The sequence below is a fragment of the Cervus canadensis genome, chromosome 13 (assembly GCF_019320065.1).
Source record: "Cervus canadensis isolate Bull #8, Minnesota chromosome 13, ASM1932006v1, whole genome shotgun sequence".
Lineage (NCBI taxonomy): Eukaryota > Metazoa > Chordata > Mammalia > Artiodactyla > Cervidae > Cervus > Cervus canadensis.
The window spans coordinates 28,520,959-28,539,724 of record NC_057398.1 but is presented as its reverse complement, the minus strand read 5'-3'; the positions used below and the strand labels follow the sequence as shown (position 1 = coordinate 28,539,724).

At 56.8% G+C, this 18,766-nt stretch overlaps 3 protein-coding genes across 5 annotated transcripts; 1 reads left to right on the top strand and 2 right to left on the bottom strand.

Moving 5' to 3' along the window:
- Positions 1-1,231: 1,231 nt before the first annotated feature.
- Positions 1,232-5,185, bottom strand: LOC122452418 (ceramide-1-phosphate transfer protein). The gene is made up of 3 exons (XM_043486012.1): positions 5,057-5,185; positions 2,916-3,049; positions 1,232-2,774 (listed from the first exon to the last, which is right to left on the bottom strand). The coding sequence occupies exons 2-3, from the start codon at positions 3,035-3,037 to the stop codon at positions 2,252-2,254; spliced, it is 645 nt and encodes a 214-aa protein (XP_043341947.1). The 5' UTR covers positions 3,038-3,049; positions 5,057-5,185; the 3' UTR covers positions 1,232-2,251.
- A 35-nt stretch (positions 5,186-5,220) lies between these two features.
- Positions 5,221-15,842, top strand: INTS11 (integrator complex subunit 11). The gene is made up of 17 exons (XM_043486006.1): positions 5,221-5,377; positions 6,243-6,340; positions 6,760-6,833; positions 7,118-7,346; positions 12,191-12,289; positions 12,374-12,408; positions 12,678-12,816; positions 13,257-13,321; positions 13,482-13,671; positions 13,836-13,919; positions 14,301-14,390; positions 14,496-14,658; positions 14,750-14,857; positions 14,949-15,010; positions 15,080-15,222; positions 15,307-15,436; positions 15,526-15,842. Exons 1-17 carry the CDS (start codon positions 5,350-5,352, stop codon positions 15,586-15,588), a joined length of 1,800 nt encoding a protein of 599 aa, XP_043341941.1. The 5' UTR covers positions 5,221-5,349; the 3' UTR covers positions 15,589-15,842.
- On the bottom strand, positions 15,749-18,729 carry PUSL1 (pseudouridine synthase like 1). Of its 3 annotated transcripts, none has more exons than XM_043486009.1 (8): positions 18,445-18,729; positions 18,123-18,180; positions 17,860-18,047; positions 17,578-17,727; positions 17,324-17,494; positions 16,644-16,698; positions 16,401-16,563; positions 15,749-16,066 (listed from the first exon to the last, which is right to left on the bottom strand). In XM_043486009.1, the coding sequence occupies exons 1-8, from the start codon at positions 18,507-18,509 to the stop codon at positions 16,005-16,007; spliced, it is 912 nt and encodes a 303-aa protein (XP_043341944.1). In that variant the 5' UTR covers positions 18,510-18,729; the 3' UTR covers positions 15,749-16,004. The 3 variants fall into 3 exon arrangements, with proteins under 3 accessions (XP_043341944.1, XP_043341945.1, XP_043341946.1); XM_043486010.1 differs by having other exon boundaries at positions 15,749-16,030; positions 18,445-18,728; XM_043486011.1 differs by having other exon boundaries at positions 15,749-16,089; positions 18,445-18,726.
- Positions 18,730-18,766: the final 37 nt, after the last annotated feature.

The window sequence follows — 18,766 nt, the reverse complement described above, 5'->3', positions numbered from 1 at the left end:
AGGTGCCAGTAGGGCAGCACACCACCCCCCACCCAGCCCAGGGAGGCACTGTCTATAGTCGGGGTGGAGCAGGGTGGACTGCAGGCCCAGGGGCAGCCTGAGGGGGGTATCGCGCAGCCCTGCAACCAAAAGGACAGTGGCTGGCTGGCCAGCATGGCTCTCACCCATAACTGTGTGGGGAGGGTCCCGAGGTGGGGGTCATGGCCTCAGCCTGCCTGGGAACAGTGCACCTTGAGGGACTGTGGCCTAGAAGCTTTGGGGGCCCCAAGGCTTCAGAGGGCAGGTGTCTTCCTTCAGGGACAGAGCTCACAGCTGGGCCTGGGCGGGGAGGCATGCAAACAAGGGAGGAAATGTTGTAATCAAATAGGCTGCAGCAGTCGTGCCAGCACCAGGTGTGGCAGTGGACCTGAGGCCCCCAGGCTGGTGGCTCCTGCTTAGCCACTGGGTGCCCGGGGACTGGTCTCCCCGAGTCTGGGTCTGGGGGCCTCACTGACACCAGGCTACAGGCACCCAAGGGAGCTGGGGGAGGCTAGAGATGCCCTTGAGGGTGCAGCGGGGCCTGGCAGATGTTCATGGAATTGGTTTAGGGACCTGGTCTTTGCCTGAACCTATGGCCTTGGGGAGGGCACACATGGACGGCACGCTCACCACAAACACACACATACACACATCACACACCCTTGGGGAGGGCGCACGAGGCATGGCACACACAGAATGCACACCACACACACACACAGTGCCTACACCGGCAAGCATGTATGCACACAGGCACACGTGCAACCCTTGCTCTCTGGCCTTTGTCAGTAACATTCCAGGCTCTGGCCCCCACGGATATGGCCAGAGCTGGACAGGGTGCAGCAGCAGACCAGGAGGTGGCTTGTGCTGGGCACTGCTATTCAGCTCTGGCCATCAGGCAGCGTCTGCGAGGACCCTGCCTGACATGTGTCCTCTTTCTGTCCAGGCCTGGCTGCAGCTCGGCAGATTTTCCTCTCTGTACAGGGTATGTAGCTGACCTAAGATCTGCGCTTCCAACTCAGCCACTCAGGTGATTCTGTGACTGTCTTTTCACCTGTCCAATGAAGATAATTCAGACCTTGGCAGTGGTTGAGGGACCAAGCTTGCACAGAGATGGGAAGGACCCCAACAGTGGCCAGGACATGCCTCATGCCCCTGTGGTTGACACTGCCGATGGCCTGGCAGCACCCTTGTCCTGGAGCGCAGTACTTCATTCTGTAAGTGCAATTTCTTTATTTTGGAAAAGCCATCACCTGTATTACTGCGCCTAGGGTCCCTGAAAGCTCACTTACACACATTTGCTCTTGGTGGATACTGTCCCCTCAGCACCTGACATCTTGGGCTCACAGAGAAGAGGATGTTGGGGGGACCAGACCCCCAATCACTGGATGATGGCCAGGTTGGGTGTGGTCACCTGTCAGCCTGTCACTGAGGCGAAGTGGCCCAGGTTCCCTCCCATGTTGTGTCATTCTAGGTCTCCTGAGCTACATGGGGACAGAGCAGTATGGGGCCAGGAAGAAGGGACACAGCATCTGGATGTGTAGACACTGAGGAGGGAGAAGCAAGCACTGGGCAGAGGAGTCCTGGGCTCCAGGGATTCTCATCCAGGGCTGTGCTGTGCAGACTTGAGGCTGCAGGAGGCCGCTGTGTGCATGCAGGGCAGGGGAGGTAGAGCAGGCCTTTCTTCGGGGCTTCAGGTCCTGCTGTCACAGCCAAGGACATATGCGCCCCTAGCTAAGGAGGAGGCCAGGGGCAGGGAGAATTCCCGCAGAGCTGACCCCTGCCCAGGGGTTTTCTCCCTGTCCTGGGGTCAGCTAGCCAGTACAGAAGGCTCAAGGCAGCCCAGGTGGGCAAACACTACATCCCAGGCCCTGTGACTTCCCCAGCCCATAGACTTGACCCCCAAGTAGGGGCAGCTTTTCCATGAACACTGATCCTGCCTGCCCCTGCCTCCAGCACTTCACCCACCCAGGAGAGGCCTAACTACATGAGTATAACTTGGTAGAGGATAAAGATGAGATGCCTGGGCAAGGGAGAGGCCGGGTGCAGAGCAGATGGACAATGTCTGCCTTCTCTGTTGAAGCCCATCTGTGGCCCATGTGCACAATCTGAGTGGCTCCTGACAAGCTCAGCTCACAGGGGAGCCCAGAAAGTTCCATGGTGGGACTGATGGGTCCTGGCTGCCCTGCCCACCTCTGGATCAGGGGAAGCCCACCCAACCTGGTCCCACCAGCCCCTATGGCAGGTCCAGTAGGGCGTGCTCGGCATAGAGCTTCTGGGAGATGTTGTAGACACGCTCAATAAAGGGCAGGGCCTCGTCTAGCATCTCCACAGCCTGTTGGGAGGACCCAACGTTCATGGACTCCAGGAAGACCTTGCGTGTGGGCAGCGCACAGAAGGCCACGGTGACAGCCCGGCGGATGATCCAGGGGTGGTAGGTGGCCAGCGAGGCATTGTAGGAGTCGGTGCAGAGCGCAGAAGTGCGTGCGTCCTCAGGGCTTGTGCGGACGCCCTCCAGGAAGAGCTGCAGCCAGCGCAGTGCGCGGTGTAGCCGTAGCACTGTCCGGCAGCCTGAGTCGGGGTGGCGTGAGCGCCGCTCCAGGTCCACCAGTTGGTTGCCCACTTCGTAGGCAACCATGGTCTGCAGGCTGCTGTAGTGCTCCTGTTGGGGGCCGCTTCGCAGCTGGTCCATGATCTGCAGCTTTGTCACCACGTCCTTGGAGATGAATGAGAAGATGGTGCCCAGACTATTCAGGAACCTGCAGGAAGAGAGCAGGCACTCTCAGCCTGGGTGTGGGCAAGACCACTCCCACCTCCTGGGCCGCAAGTGAGGATGGCCGATCTTCACTGGGCCAATGGGATACAGGTGGGACGTGTGGCCGGGGAAGCCCCTCGCGCACCTGACCAGCCCCCTCCAGCCAGCGAGGTAGTATTCCAGCAGCACCTCCTCCTTCTCATTGAGACACTGCTTGAAACTGACCAGGACGACTTTCAGATTGAACTCTGACTCCAAGTCATCCATTTTCAACAGGAGCTGGAACACACAGGGGGTTGGGCTGTGGGTTGTCTCCTGGCGAGAAGGCTCCTCTTTGGGTCATTATTTTGGGGAGGGGGAGTGAAGGCAGTTGGAAAGAAACAGCTGGGATCCCGTGGCTCCCCAGTGAAAACCCATGAGGACTCCCACCCCCAGGTCAGCCCCTCCTCCCCAGAAGCAACCTTGCTCTGCTTGGGCCACAGCAGGGCCCTTTGCTTTTAGCATGGCCCCCCATAACTCAGGCTTGTCAAACCTGATACATCTCACTTGTGGAAAGCATCTCTGCTTGGGTTTTCTTGCTTGCTTATAGTCTGTGTCTCTCCAGGGTGTGTCTGTTCCTACTAACTGGAGAAGTATTTGCTGAGTCCCCACACAGAGCCAGGCAGCCACCTGGGTGCACTGTGAGTGCAACCAACAGCCCAGCCCACTGGGGTGACATCCTAGTGGTGGGTGTGTGTGTGTGTGGTTTTTAACAAAGACAGGAAGTCCAACACAGCAAGTAAAAGGATGACAACCACGGAGAGACAAGACTGTGGGCTGAAACGGGGTTGGGGGGGGGTCATGCCCTTCCATGCTTGAAGCTATATCCCCAAACCCAGAACAGAGGCTGTGGGGGTCAGCGTTTGCCAGAGGACAGACACCAGATGTTCCACCCCTACAGTAACTGGAGCCTGGTGAGAATGTAGGAAGAGGGCAAGGAGATGTCATGTCCCACACAGAAGGAAGGCTGGACACAGGCCCTCCCCTGGTCCCAGGGACTCCAGAAGTGCCCCAGGCCACAGAACTCCTCTAGATTCTGCCGGCATTCCCATAGTCACGCCACAAACACCCAAGTGCCCGAGGTTAGCAGGTGCCCCTGGACACCCCAGCCCCTGCCTCCCTGGGTGCCCAGGGTTGCACTGTGGTGTGGCTCTGATGGGCCCTGGGGACTAGGCTGTATCTCATCTCATTGTCCAGGACAAGCTCTCACCCCTTTGGGCACAGAGGTTCCTCGGCCCTCAGTGCTGGAAGTCTTGTGAGAACCTGCATGGGAGGAGGCCATTCGAGCTGTGGTGAGAGCCCAGCCAAAAGAGCACATGTGGGTGCCTTCCATACCATGGGCAAGTCATGCACTGACCTAAGATCCTGTCCCACAGCTTTAGGGAAAATGGGCCAGCACACCTTGCCCTACCCACCACCCAGGTTGCTGGGAGCCTCTGATGGGGCCCAGTGGGTGCTGAGGCCCTACAGGCCCTACGTCTTTGTCACGTGCCTGGCACTAGGTGGAGTGCCTCGCGGTGAGCTCACCCCGTCTTCAGGTGTGGGGGACAGCCGTGCCTGGCCTTAGGAAGAAGACACTGGGAGGCTTCCAGAATACTCCTCCCCTCTCTCAGGGCCTCAGTGTTCTGTCCACCAAGCAGATGGCCTCTGAGGCCCTCAGGGCTACCTTCCTGGTCACCAGCCATCCGGTGGGCCTGGCTTTCCTGCCCGGAACCTGAGCCAGCAGCCAACGGGAAGTGCCAGCAGCCTTTCAGAGCTTGGAAACAACAGGAAGGGCAGTGGCGGTGCAGCGGGGTCGGGCAAGCTGCCAGCTCTGGCGAGGTGATGCAGGGAATCGCCAAGGCTCCCCCAGGGGCAGCCCATGGCCCCAAGGTCAGGGCTCATCCTGAGGCTGACGGCAAGCTGAAGGTCCCCAGGAAAAGAGGGCGGCCCTCGGGCACCCCAGGCCCAGCGGGTGGGAGTGGGGAAGTCCTGGAAATCTCGCCTGAGAATGGGGCTCCAGGTGGCGCCACGCTGGGACCCGGGACTCGGGTAGGGTATGGCCCCTGTCCTGCGCGGGTCCTGCTCCAGCTGAGTCCCTAGGGAGGGGACTGGAGCTCGGGGTCCGGACCCGCGTTGGAGCCGGGTCCTCGGCCGCCTCCTCCCACGCCTGGGGGGTCCCGCTCCGACCCCTCGGCAAGGCCCAGGCCCAGCTCGGTTGGGCTGGGTTTCCCTGGCGCCGCCTTGAGCCCGTCGCGCTCCACTCACCTGCGCCGCCGCTGCTCACCTGTGCTGCCGCAGCAGCCGCGGGGCCGGCAGCCCGGCCCTCGGCCACGGTCCCACCGCCCCGCCGCCCGGGACTGGCTGCCGGCCGCCCAATCAGAAAGCCCGTTGCGCGGGCCAGCGTTTCCGTCCGGCGCGCCGGAAGCTGGCGCCGTTGGGATTGCACCTGCGCAGTGCGTAGCCGCGAATCAGGCGCGCGTGGCCGGGACCAGGTCTCGGGCGCCGGGGTCTCGTGGGACCCTGGGGGTCCCGCCCGCTGGCTTGGCTTGCCCGGCAGGATGCCCGAGATCAGGGTCACGCCCCTGGGTGAGTGCTGGGCGGCGCGAGTAGCGCCCGAGAAAGGCTGGTGGGGGGCTCGGAGGTCCGGGGACCCCGGGACGTGTCTTCCTCGCCGCGCGGCCCCCCACCCGGCGCCACTGTTTAGTGCACCTTCCTCCTGCCTCTGCGTTCGCGCACTCGCTGCCATCCACCTGTTCCATATGTCTCGATCCCCGCTTTCCTGCAGCCTCCGTTTACCCGTGGGACGTTCCCCCCACGTCAGTCAGCCCTTGTTTTGCTTGACCGGCGCAACGTTAAAAACAAAACCAAGGTCGTCCCCCGCCCCGCCCTCCCCGGCCCCCCAGCTTGCCTTTTGCGAAAGATACAAGTGCATAGTTTAAAGGCCCAAACCGTACAGCAGTGACCTGAGGTACAGCAGGTCACTCAGAATCGGAACAGCCAGGGTGTCTGCACAGGTGCTGGGGGCTTTTCGGGAACCTGCCACGGCCATGTATTCGCAGCATCTTCTAGCAGGGTTGCCCCCACAGCTCCACATGCTCTCTTCTGTGGTGCACCCTCAGAATAGCCCACCCAGCCTCCCGCTGCAGTGGCCTGCCCTTGGCCGACAGGGCACAGCACGCATCCCGCCCCGCCATAGATGTCCTCACGCCTCTCCAACCTGTTGGCTCCGGTTCCCCTCTGGCCGCTTCAGCCCCAGGCTCTCCTCTCACCTGGTTCCTCCCCAGGGGCCTCTGCAGGGTCCTCCTTCCAGCCTCTTTCCCCCTGTGGCACCTTTCTCACCACTCACTCTTGAACAGTCCTGTCTTTTTACTGCTTCTTTTACCCCAAATCCTCGCTGGGCAGTGGGAGAGAGGGGGGCATGCCCATGCCTCTGACTGGTCCTCCCATGCAGGGGCTGGCCAGGATGTGGGCCGAAGCTGCATTTTGGTGTCCATTGCGGGCAAGAACGTCATGCTGGACTGTGGGATGCACATGGGCTTCAGCGACGACGTGAGTCTCAAGGGTGGGCAGCCTGGCATCCAGCCTGCTTCTTGGCATCGTCACCGAGGGACCTGGGCCTCGGAGTCTCAGGCTCTGACTACAGACGGGGAACAGGGGGGCAAGTGGGCACTGGTAGGAGGGCAGCCCCCACTGTCGCTCAACAGGTGGAGCACCTGCCTGGGCCAGACTGTACTGGAGCCAGGGCATGGCTGTGGGGTCTCAGCTCTCAGGTATTGGCTCAGCAGCCTGACCCCTGCCCTACATGCTCAGGGGTTCTGAGCAGTTGGTGGCCTCCGTGGGCCTGCGGGGTGTGGCTGTCAGACTCAAATGCACCCTGACCAGGGACCACCCCCACAGCCCTGGCTGCCCTTCAGTCACCTGAGCCCTGGGCGGGCTGCATCCTGACACTTCCGCTTCTCCCCCCACAGAGGCGCTTCCCCGACTTCTCCTACATCACCCGCAGTGGCCGACTGACTGATTTTCTGGACTGTGTGATCATCAGGTGGGTGCCCTCTCCACCCCCAGACCGACCACCCACCCAAGTGGCATCCTGATTCATGTTGCCCTGAGCCCCTTCTTCCTTTCTGAAATGTGAAGCTGATCCACAGTAACTGCCTGCTGGTGGCGTTGCTAGATACTTGGGCCTGAGTCCCTTTTGCCCTCTCCCTCTCCCATGTTCAGGGCCATGTTTGACACACAGTGGGCTCTCAGTGAGCAGAGGAATGGGGGTAGGGTTGCTGGGTGGGAGGTTGGGGGGCATCCAGCTGACTGGTGCTGCGCCTGCAGCCACTTCCACCTGGACCACTGCGGGGCACTCCCCTACTTCAGTGAGATGGTGGGCTACGATGGGCCCATCTACATGACCCAGCCCACCCAGGCCATCTGCCCCATCCTGCTGGAAGACTACCGCAAGATTGCCGTGGATAAGAAGGGCGAGGCCAACTTCTTCACGTCCCAGATGATCAAGGACTGCATGAAGAAAGTGGTGGCCGTCCACCTCCACCAGACGGTGCAGGTCAGCCCCACCCCCCACCCCCAACTCACTCTCCTGCCATCCCAGGGACCCTTGGAGGCAGAAGGTGAGCGTGGGGCCCAGCTCAGATCCAGCACTGAGCAGGGCCCCTGCCACTCCCTGGCTCTGCCTGAGAGTGTGGAAGAGGCCAAAGAGGGCCACTGTGGCATCTGAGTACACAGGGGCAGGCCGGGCGGGTCAGAGACCAGAGTGTGGGCTCGTTGCAGTGGACTGACTCAGGCTGGAGGGGTAAGACTTGAGGCAGGCGAGTGACATCAAATGTAAAATTTATCACAAGGATCATGGACTTGTCTGTTTCTTCTAAGGAGTCTAGGTTTTGCTTGTTATCATGAGTCTGACATTTGGGGTCGTCTTATTTTTCAGGTTGAACCCTTTGTTGAGTTGAATCATTCTGTATATCCTCAATAATGCTTTATCTTCAGGTTTGCTTTCTGGTGAAAGCTCACCCCTCCCACACCTTGAATCCTTGCTCTTAGTACTTTTACCCTTTCTGCAGCATATTTTATTTTTTTTTGGCCGCACTGTGTAGCATGTGGGATCTTAGTTTCTTGACCAAGGCTCAAACCCACTCCCCTTGCAGTGGAAGTGCAGAGTCTTAACCACTGGACCACTAGGGAAGTCCCTCTGCATCATATTTTAAATGTGACTCTTTTCCACGGCTTGGGTTTAGTGCAGCCTGATGGCCTGTCCTATAGGAGAAGTGTGTGCTCCACGTGTAATAATTTGGGATTTAGGTGTATCTTTTTCCATTTACTTCCAGTTTGTCCATCCTGTTCTATATTTTATTTCCTTTATTGTCTTTTTCTGGACTGAATTTTTAAAACTCCATTTATCCTCTTATTTTGTAAGTAATTATATGTTCTTTTGTAATTCTTTTTGTGGGAGAGATTACAAAACACATCCATGACAACTCAGCTCTAAGGTACTTGGAACTTTTGCCTCTTTCCTAGACAATGAAAGCGTCTCAGAGCATCTTAAATTCACTTACCCCTCTCCTACTCACCAGCTCTTATTTCCACCTAGCAGGATTTTAATTTTGTCAGCCTATGAGGCCCCAAGGCCCTCACCATTTGCCAGGTACCATCTCCATTATCCTAGCTGTGTCCCTGCTCCTTCCCGTGTTCTTCACTTTGTATTTGCAATGAAGAGCATCAGTATGGATCTGCTGGTGATGAATGCTCTCAACTTTGTCTGCAGATGGGTTTATTTCACCTTTATCGTCAAAAGACTTTCTCCCTTAGGTTCAGAATTCTAGGGCAGCAGGTCCTACCAGGATTCATATCTTCCGTCTGCTATTTGTAGGAGAATCCTCTCAGGTGGCTTGTGGGATTCTGTCCTTTCCTGCAGACTCTGGCAGGTGGCCATGCTGGCTCGACCTGTTACCTTCCTGCTCAGGTGTGAGGCCCTGGAGCTGCCCCCAGCTCCCTCCAGGCTGAATGGAGATCTTTCTCCTCCAGACCCTCCATTGTCCTCATGTCTATATTTCATGCTGGATAGCCTTTTCTATTTATTTTAGTTCATTAATTATCTTCTTGGTTGTATATAATGTGCTGTTAAATTCATCTGTTGAATTTTCTTTTTAAAGTTGAAATATAATTGACTCACAATGTTATATGTTGCAGATATGCAGTATAGTGACTCACAGTTAGTAAAGGCTATACTTCATGTATCAGTCAGTTCAGTTCAGTCGCTCAGTCATGTCCAACTCTTTGGGACCCCATAGGCTGCAGCATGCCAGGCTTCCCTGTCCATCACCAACTCCCAGAGCTTGCTCAGAGTCATGTCCATTGAGTCGGTGATGCCATCCAACCATCTCATCCTCTGTCATCCCCTTCTGCTTTCTTCAATCTTTCCCAGCTTCAGGGTCTTTTCCAATGAGGCAGTTCTTCCCATCAGTTGGCCAAAGTGTTGGAGTTTCAGCTTCAGCATTAGTCCTTCCAATGAATACTCAGGACGGAAATCAGTAAAGGCTATACTTCATGTATCAGTTCAGTTCAGTTCAGTAGCTCAGTCGTGTCCAACTCTTTGCGACCCCATGAATCGCAGCACGCCAGGCCTCCCTGTCTATCACCAGCTCCCGGAGTTTACTCAGATTCACGTCCGTCAAGTCGGTGATGCCATCCAGCCATCTCTGTTGTTCCCTTCTCCTGCCCCCAATCCCTCCCAGCATCAGGGTCTTTTCCAATGAGTCATCTCTTCTCATGAGGTGTATATATATATATGTATATATGCATGTATATATGCTTCATGTATAGTTATTGTAAAATATTGGCACTCTTCTGTGTGCTGTACAACATATCCTTGTAGCTTATTTTACACATAAGAGCCTATACCTCTTAATCCCCCGTGCTTCTCACCTTTTCTCTCTTCCCTCTCCCTGCTAGTAGTTTGTTCTCTATGTCTGTGAATCTGTTTCATTTTTGTTACATTCACTAGTTGTATTTTTTATATTTCACATATGAAGTGATATAATACAGTATTTGTCTATCTGACTTATTTCACTTAGCATAATGCCTTCCAAGTCCATCCATGTTGCTATAAATGGCAAAATTTCATTTTTTAAATGAGTAGTAGTCCTGTGTGTCTGTGTATACCACATCTTTATCCATTCATCTGTCGAGGGGCATTTAGGTTGATTCCATATCCTGGCTATTGTAAATAGTAAACAGTAAACATTTGGGTGCATGTTATCTTTTCGAATTATTGTTTTCTCTGGATGTATGCCCAGGAGTAGGATTGCTGGATCATATGGCGACTCTTATTTTTGGCTTTTTGAAGGAACCTCCATACCATTCTCCATAGTGGCTGCACCAATTTACATTCCCACCAACAGTGTAGGAGGGTTCACTTTTCTCCACACCCTCTGTAGCATTTATTATTTGTAGACTTTTTTGTAAAGTGGTACTTTATTATAGTCTTGATTTGCAATTCTGTATTAATTAGCAGTGATAAGTATCTTTTCATGAGCATGTTGGCCAGCTGTATGTCTTCTTTGGAGAAATGTCTGTTTAGATCTTCTGCCCATTTTTGGATTTTGGAAGGTTTTTTTAAATTTTTAAAATAATTTTTGTTTTTGGCTGCACTGGTCTTTGTTGCTGTGCATAGACTTTTCTCTAGTTGTGGTGAGCAGGGACTGCTTTCTGGTTGCAGTGTGTTGGCTTCTCATTGCAGTGGCTTCTTGTTGCGAAGCACGGGCTCTCGGGCACAAGAGCTTCAGTAGTTGTGGCACACGGGCTCAGGAGTTGTAGTGCATGGGCTTAGTTGCCCTGCAGTGTGTGGAATCTTCTTGGACCAGGGATTGAACTCATGTCCCCTGCAATAGCAGGCAGATTCTTAACCATTGGATAACCAGGGAAGTCCGAGTTGTTTTTCTGATAAGTGACCTGTGTGAGCTGTTTGTGTATTTTGGAGATTAATACCTTGTCAGTTTCATCATAAGCAAATATTTTCTTCCATTCTGTAGGTTGTCTTTTTGTTTTGTTTATGGTTTCCTTTGCTATGCAAAAGCTTCTGAGTTTAATTTAGGTTCCATTTGTTTGTTATTTCCATTACTCTAGGAGACAGACCCAAAAAGATACTGCTGCTATTTATGCTGGAGAGTATCCTGTCCATGTTTTCTTCTAAGGGTTTTATGGTGTCTGCTCTTTAACATTTAGTCCTTTAATCTGTTTTGAGCTTATTTTTATATGTGGTGTTAATGTTTTAATGTCATTGTTTTACATGTATCTGTCCAGTGTTTACAGCACCATTTATTGAAGAGACTCTCTCTTCTCCATTGTATGGTCTTGCCGCCTTTGTCATAGATTAATTGACCATAAGTGTGTGGGTTTATTTCTGGACTTTCTGTCCTGCTCCATTGATCTATATTTGTTTTTGTGCCAGTACCAGATTGCTTTGATTACTGTAGCTTTGTAGTAGTCTGAAGTCAGGGAGCCTGATAACTCCAGCTCTGTTTTTCTCCATTTTTCTCTCCATTTACCATGTAGTTTTGATGACTGTAGCTTTTCAGTATAGTCTAAAATTGGGGAGTGATTCCTTCAGCTATGTTCTTTGTCAAGATTGTTTTGGGTTTTTGGGGTCTTTCGTGTTTCCACACAAATTTTAAAATTATTTGTTCTTGTTCTGTGAAAAATTTGTTCTTGTTCTGTGAAAAATGGCTATGTTGATGTGCTGTGTGCTCAGCTGCTCAGTCATATCTGACTCTGTGTGGTCCTATGGACTGCAGCCCACCAGGCTCCTGTGTCCATGGGATTCTCCAGGCAAGAATACTGGAGTGAGTTACCATTTCCTCCTCCCAGGGATCTTCCCAACCCAGGGATCAAACCTGCATCTCTTGCATCTCCTGCATTGGCAGGCAGATTTTTTACTACTGAGCCACCTGGAAAGCCCCAGTATTTTGATAGGGATTGCACTGACTATGTAGATTGCCTTGTAGTATGGCTCTATTGAATTCTTAATTTGGATTATAGTTTCTGGTTTTAAGATTTCCCTTGTATTTAATAGTTTCTAGTTTTTTGCTAATATTCTTAATTCTTTCTTTCTCTGAATGTGTTAAAAACAATTCTTTTAAAGCCTGTGCTTGAAAACCCCAGGTGCCCTGAGTCTGCTTCTGTAGACTGTTTTTTCTCCTATTTCCGTCCCTATTGTCCCATTTCCAGTGTCCAGTTGCTTCTGACCAGAACTGGATGTTGCATATGGAAAAAAACAGGCATAGTGAAAGGCTCGAATGATGTCATCGACTCATGCCCACTGCTGCCCTAGACTCCACCTCCCTGCCCTCCGACCGGTGCAGCCCACAGACCTGAGGTCAGCCCTCTTCTCTGCAGGTGGACGATGAGCTGGAAATCAAGGCTTACTATGCAGGCCATGTGCTGGGGGCGGCCATGTTCCAGATTAAAGTGGGCTCAGAGTCTGTGGTGTACACGGTCAGTGGAAACTCGGGGCACAGGGAGGGCTGCCTGGTTGAGGAGCGGGAGGAGGCCCCTCCTCATCACCACATTCTTTGCCAGGGGGACTACAACATGACCCCAGATCGGCATTTGGGGTAAGTAGGCCTGTGCATTTGTTTCATTCATGGAAGTCCCTGTAAGGGTATAGTGACCCTCAGGGGGTGTGTCGGGTACCTGAGTGGTCTGTATCACTGTCCCCCGGGTGTCCTCCTATCTCCCTTCAAGTGTTGCCATGACAGTTGATGGCCTGGGCCTGTGCAGAGAAGGCAGGCTGCCCACCAGAGGGTCCAGGAGGGCCGTGGCCATATACAGCCTAGCTACCGTGTGGACTGTCTCCCTCTGGCCATGCCCACCTGTGTTCTAGAGCCGCCTGGATTGATAAGTGCCGCCCCAACCTACTCATCACAGAGTCCACCTACGCCACCACCATCCGTGACTCCAAGCGCTGTCGGGAGCGAGACTTCCTGAAGAAGGTCCACGAGACTGTGGAGCGCGGTGGGAAGGTAGCTGGTGAGGGTGCAGGGGCCCCAGGTGGGACTTGCCACATGTACCCCGGCCATGCTGCACACGTCTTTTGGCTTTCTGGCATGTGATCAGGGCAGGGATGTTGTGTGTTCTCGGCACAGAGGGAGGAAGGTTTGCTCAGCGCTGGGAAGACCCTTCAGCCAGGGCTTATTCACCCCTCATACCTCAGATCCCAATGAAGGGCTGGTCAGAGTGTCCGCTGACCATTGGTCAGTTTTGCTGGGACAGAACAGGAGCTATACACAGTTGTCACAGGGCCTCCAGTCCCCAGAGCTGCCAGCAGGGCTGGTCTTCTGAGAAGGTGGCCACAGGGAGTAACTGCCTGCACCTGTGTGCAGGTTTGGGCCTGACACAGTTGGAGGGGGACAGCATGGCCAGGGGTTCCTGCCCAAGCTGGCCTCACAGCCCCACCCCACAGGTGCTGATCCCCGTGTTTGCACTGGGCCGTGCTCAGGAGCTCTGCATCCTGCTTGAGACCTTCTGGTAGGTGCAGCCCAGGATGGTTGCTTTAAGCCCTGTGTTGCTAGCTGTGGGTGGGGGAACGCCCTTCCTGGCACTGGACTTGACCCAGGCTGAGGGCACATGGGGGCCGCTGGCTGGCCCTGCCCCACAGTCTCCCCACCATGCCCTGTCCTGGCTGCAGGGAGCGCATGGACCTGAAAGCCCCCATCTACTTCTCCACGGGCCTGACAGAGAAGGCCAATCACTACTACAAGCTCTTCATCCCCTGGACCAACCAGAAGATACGGAAGACCTTCGTGCAGAGGAACATGTTTGAGTTCAAGCACATCAAGGCCTTTGACCGGGCATTTGCCGACAGCCCAGGACCCATGGTGTGCCCCGGTGCAGCTGGTGGGGGGGTGCAGGGAGTTCCACCAGGCTCAGGCTCGCTTGCAGGGTGCGGCGTGCCTCTGTGCTAGGAAGATGGGAGGGCAGAAGGCTCTGAGGGCGGGGGGGAGCATCTGCTGCCCTGACTGTCCCCACACTTGCCCCGAAGGTCGTGTTTGCCACCCCAGGGATGCTGCATGCTGGCCAGTCACTACAGATCTTCCGGAAGTGGGCAGGGAACGAGAAGAACATGGTGAGGGGTCTGGGCCCCAGGGCTGGCTCCTTGGGTGCAGGGGCTGCCCTGGCTGGGGGCTTGCTGTCATTAGGGACAGGCTTGGCATCCTGGTGCCTGAGGTCTGACCCAGGCTGACTCTAACTGTGTCTTGGATCATCTGCACCAGGCAGGAAAGCCCCTGGTTTCCTGAGCGCTGTCATGGGGGTCAGGCCTGGGTGGGCTTGTGCTGAGACCACTGAGCCTGCTTCTCTAGGGTCTGCAGTGGGCCTGGAAGGGGAGGGCCCTTCTTCAAGGGTTCAGGTTCAGGTGGGCAGAAGGGTGGGTGGGGGGAATATCCTAGGAGGAAGCCCTGAGGCAGGAGGTGCAGGGGAGCCACTCATCTATCCCTCCCTCCCACAGGTCATCATGCCTGGCTACTGCGTCCAGGGCACCGTGGGTCACAAGATCCTCAGTGGGCAGCGCAAGCTGGAGATGGAGGGGCGGCAGGTGGTGAGTCCTCACCTCTCTCCACCAGCCCTGTGGATCCCACTTGGGTGGGTGGAGGCCCTCGGAACCATCACCTGTGCTGATGGCCCACATGCTGCGATGTTGCAGCTGGAGGTCAAGATGCAGGTGGAGTACATGTCCTTCAGTGCCCACGCGGATGCCAAGGGCATCATGCAGCTGGTGGGCCAGGCGGAGCCAGAGAATGTGCTGCTGGTGCATGGCGAGGCCAAGAAGATGGAGTTTCTGAAGCAGAAGATTGAGCAGGAATTCCGTAGGCAGTCCAGGCAAGGGTAGGGGCGTGGGGGTCTGGTGCAGGCGGGGCCCTCCAGCCTGGACTGAGGCTCTCTCCATCTCCCGGCCAGGGGTCAACTGCTACATGCCAGCCAACGGTGAGACAGTGACGTTGCCCACGAGCCCCAGCATCCCTGTGGGCATCTCACTGGGGCTGCTGAAGCGGGAGATGGCACAGGGTGAGCGGCAAGGCCAGCTGGGGTGGGGTTGGGGGCGGCTGCTGGGCAGGTGGCCCCATTCACAGTGCCAACCAGTGCCCTGTCCCCACAGGGCTGCTCCCTGATGCCAAGAAGCCTCGGCTTTTGCACGGCACCCTGATCATGAAGGATAGCGTGAGTGCTGCAATCACTGTGGGGCTGGGGGGCTGTCCCTGCCAGCTCTGACCCACTCTTGCCCCACAGAACTTCCGGCTCGTGTCCTCAGAGCAGGCCCTCAAGGAGTTGGGCCTGGCCGAGCACCAGCTGCGCTTCACCTGCCGTGTGCACCTGCACGACACGCGCAAGGAGCAGGAAATGGCCATGCGCGTGTACAGCCACCTGAAGAGGTAGACACCATGGCTGCCCTTCCAGACATGGGTGCAGGGCACACGTGGAGGCTCCAGGCCGGGTCTCACTGGGACTCCTTGCAGTGTCCTCAAGGACCACTGCGTGCAGCACCTTCCTGACGGCTCTGTGACCGTGGAGTCCATCTTAGTCCAGGCTGCTGCCCACTCTGAGGACCCAGGCACCAAGGTGCTACTGGTCTCCTGGACCTACCAGGTGAGGGCAGGACTGGTTGGATCTCCTTATCACCCGGGGCGGGCGGGTCAAGGGGACAGACCAACAGCCGTTCTTGCCTGTGGCTGCAGGATGAGGAGCTGGGAAGCTACCTTACATCTCTGCTCAAGAAGGGCCTGCCCCAGGCCAGCTGAAGCCCCGTGGACAGTAGAGGGACCTGGCTTCCGCTCCAGGACCGTCTATGCCCCTGTCTTCCCTGTGTCCTTGGGTGTAGATCTCACTGTTCATCTGTGTAGAGAACACAGGGCCATGTACCTGCTCGAGTTGCTTTTGGCCAAAGAAACGGATCTGGGAGGCTTTTCATCTTTTATTTCTACTCCTGGCCTCCCAGGAGATGGGTGGGGGCTCCTGGGGTGTTGATCTCCAATAAAAACCACCACAGGCTGTCTGGGTGTCTCCCTTTCTGATTCTTCTGCCTTTCTCCTGCACCACTCCTCTGTGGCAACCCACCTGGGCAGGCACCCAGGGAGGTGGGGACTTGTGGCAGGTACAGGCTTGCTGTGGTCACTGCACGGTGCAGGGCAGGGTCAAGCAGCAGAGCAGCAGAGGGTCACCTGTGACTTCTGTACTGGGTCTCTGAGGGCATGCAAGGAGGCTGCATGGAGGTGGGACCTATGGGCAGACCCCAGGTCATCCTGGGGACAAGAATGTCTCTGCAGGGGCTGGGCAAGAGCCTTCCATGGAACTGCCAAGCCCCTGCCTTTGCCCCAGAGTTCATGTCCCTCCACCCAGTGCTGCCGTCTGCATCCTCTCGGTGTCCCTCCCCGCGGGCCAGGTCAGGACGGGGCTTGGCTGAGGGGCTGTGGCACCCACTCCAGGCTGCCTCTGGGCTTTCCTGGGGTATGGCACTGCCACCAAGCACCCTTCTGCTGGTGAAGGCTTAGCCTTGGGCAGGGTCAGCCACTCAGGGTACACGCAGGGACCTCCTCAGGCCACTTCCTCTTACCAAGGCCTTCGTAGAGCACCGACTTCAGGAACAAGCCATGGGCAGGGGCCACACGGCTCTGGTGTTTCCCCAGGGGGTCCCGGCTGTCCAGAATGGCTTTCACCTGAGCAGGCATCAAAGCCCCCAGCCCCACGGCTACAAGTAGAGCAGTCATCCTCCGCACCTGTGACCCAGAGCAAACACTGCTGCAGCTGCTCGAGCCCCAGGCCCCACCCCCAGGGAAGGCCCCAGGACGGAGCCCACCTGTTTGTACAGGAAGGACTGGCTCTCAAACTCCAGGCTCCAGAACTGCAACCACCTGGGGACACGGACGCCTCACAGTGGGACCTATGGCTTTCCACCCTGGGGTCCAAACGCCCCCCACCCCACCCCGCTTAACTGTTATTGAGCCCAGTGAAAGGGAGGCTAAAGCCAGATGACTGGTGCTCGTGAGGTGACTGTAGAGCCGTCGGGGCTAAGGTCCTGGTGTGGGCTCAGGGGCAACTGGAAGGCGGCCCTGGGCTCTTCAGCAGGAGCTGGAGGCTGGGCCTAACTGGGAAGGCTTTGGAATCCAGTAGCTGCCATCTGGCTGGATGGCTGGAGGCCCTGGGACAGTGGGGGGGTGGGGGGCAGTAGAAACAACCCTTGTCAGCCTACTAGACCAGAACCACCGGCTTGGTGTTTCTCCCCCAGGGGAACCTTGTCCTTGACCACGAGGATTCGTCCACGAGTTGGTGAGCTCTGGGCAGGGCAGGCAGTGTGTTCTGCCTTCTGGACCGAGGCTCATGGGTCCAGAAGGCCCACACCATGGCTGACAGGCACCTTCTCCCCAGAAGCTGGATGGGTGGGTACCCGGGGAGCACCAAGTGCAGCACTAGGGAAGGTGCTGGAGCTAAATCCAGCCTTAGCAGCCTCCAGACCAGTGTGCGGGCTGCTCTTCTCACCTGCTTTCCTCAGGGAGGACAAAGGGGCTGGTGGGGTCGGGGGACACAGAGGCCCGGCGCAAGGTGCGCACCGGGCTGGCTGCTGGGCTGCCGGCTGACTGGAAGGCACTGAAGTCGTGTGTCCCCAGGAGGTGCTGGGCGGCTTCCTGCATGGCAGCCACATCCAAGCAGCTGCAGGGAGCCAAATGAGTGGTCAGGAGCAAATGGCTGGCCAGGCAGGCCTGGCAAGCCCCCTGCTCACTCAAACCACTCACTCTGCCTGAAGCGCCCAGCACCGGTTTCGTTCAAATACAGGCAGCCTGTCAGGCCTGGGGCAGCCGGTAGCTAGGCGGTACAGGTAGGTCCTGGATATGGCTGCATGGCGGGCATGGAAGTGGCTGGGTACACGGAAGGCCTGTAGTACCCTGTGGGAGCGAGACCAGAAATGACCCCCTGCCGCAGTTGACACCTTGGCATCTCCCCCATCAACCCCAAGGAGTTCTGTCCTCACCTCCCGCCTCTGCCATAGTGTACGATCCCAGGAGAGCGGTGCTCACCTGATCGCAGGGTGCTTCAGGTGGGTGTTGAGGGCTTCCGTCAGGACCTCAGGGGAGAAGGGTGGCCGGTCTGAGCGGCGCTGGATGTCCAGGTGCGCCGCGTTGCTTAAAGCGTGGACCCCAGCATCCGTGCGGCTGGAAATAGTGAACTTTACCGGTACCACCGAGTTCAGCCGCTCTGCGGCCTCCTAGGGTTGTATAAGATACAGATGGGTCGGGCTCCCATCCCTCCTCCCTCCCGGGCACGGGCCTGCGGAGCTCACCTCCAGGTAGTTCTGGACTCCGACGGCGCCCTGGACGCCCCGGACGGCCGCGACCCCGCTGCAAGTAGGGAAGGTGGAAGTTAGAGAGCTGAGGCTGCTTCGCCCAGGGGCCCCGCCCGCCCCGCCCTCTGTGGTCAAAGGCTGCTGTTCCAGCCCTGGGCGACCTGGGCCCGAGGCCAGAGGTGAGGACCCTAAACTCAGCCTCCGCCATCCCCTCGGGCGCCAGTCCACGGCTGCTTTCCGGCTCGAGCTTGGGTGCTCCCCGCGGCGCCGGTATCCACGAGGGGGTCGCGGGCACGGGTAGGAGGCCCAGAGGACGTACTTAAAGTCCGTTCCCAAGTACTGGAAGTACACGAGGTAGCGCGCCCGCACCGAGCCCGCGCCCATAGCCAGACTGGATGCTGTGGAGCCTCAGTAACCGAACGGGAGAGGCGGAGAGCCAGATGGATTGGGACCGCACGTGGGGCTACGCGCCCGCGCACCCCGTCTGTCTACGCCCCCTGGCCGCTCCGGCGCTCGCGCTTGCGCTCTTGTCCCGCCCAGGCAGCCTAGCAAGGCTGCCCAGGGCGGGGGAGTCGAGGCGGGACTAGACTTAGGGAGCGGATGCAAAGTGCCCACCCAGGGAAAACGCCGCCGCAGCTTCA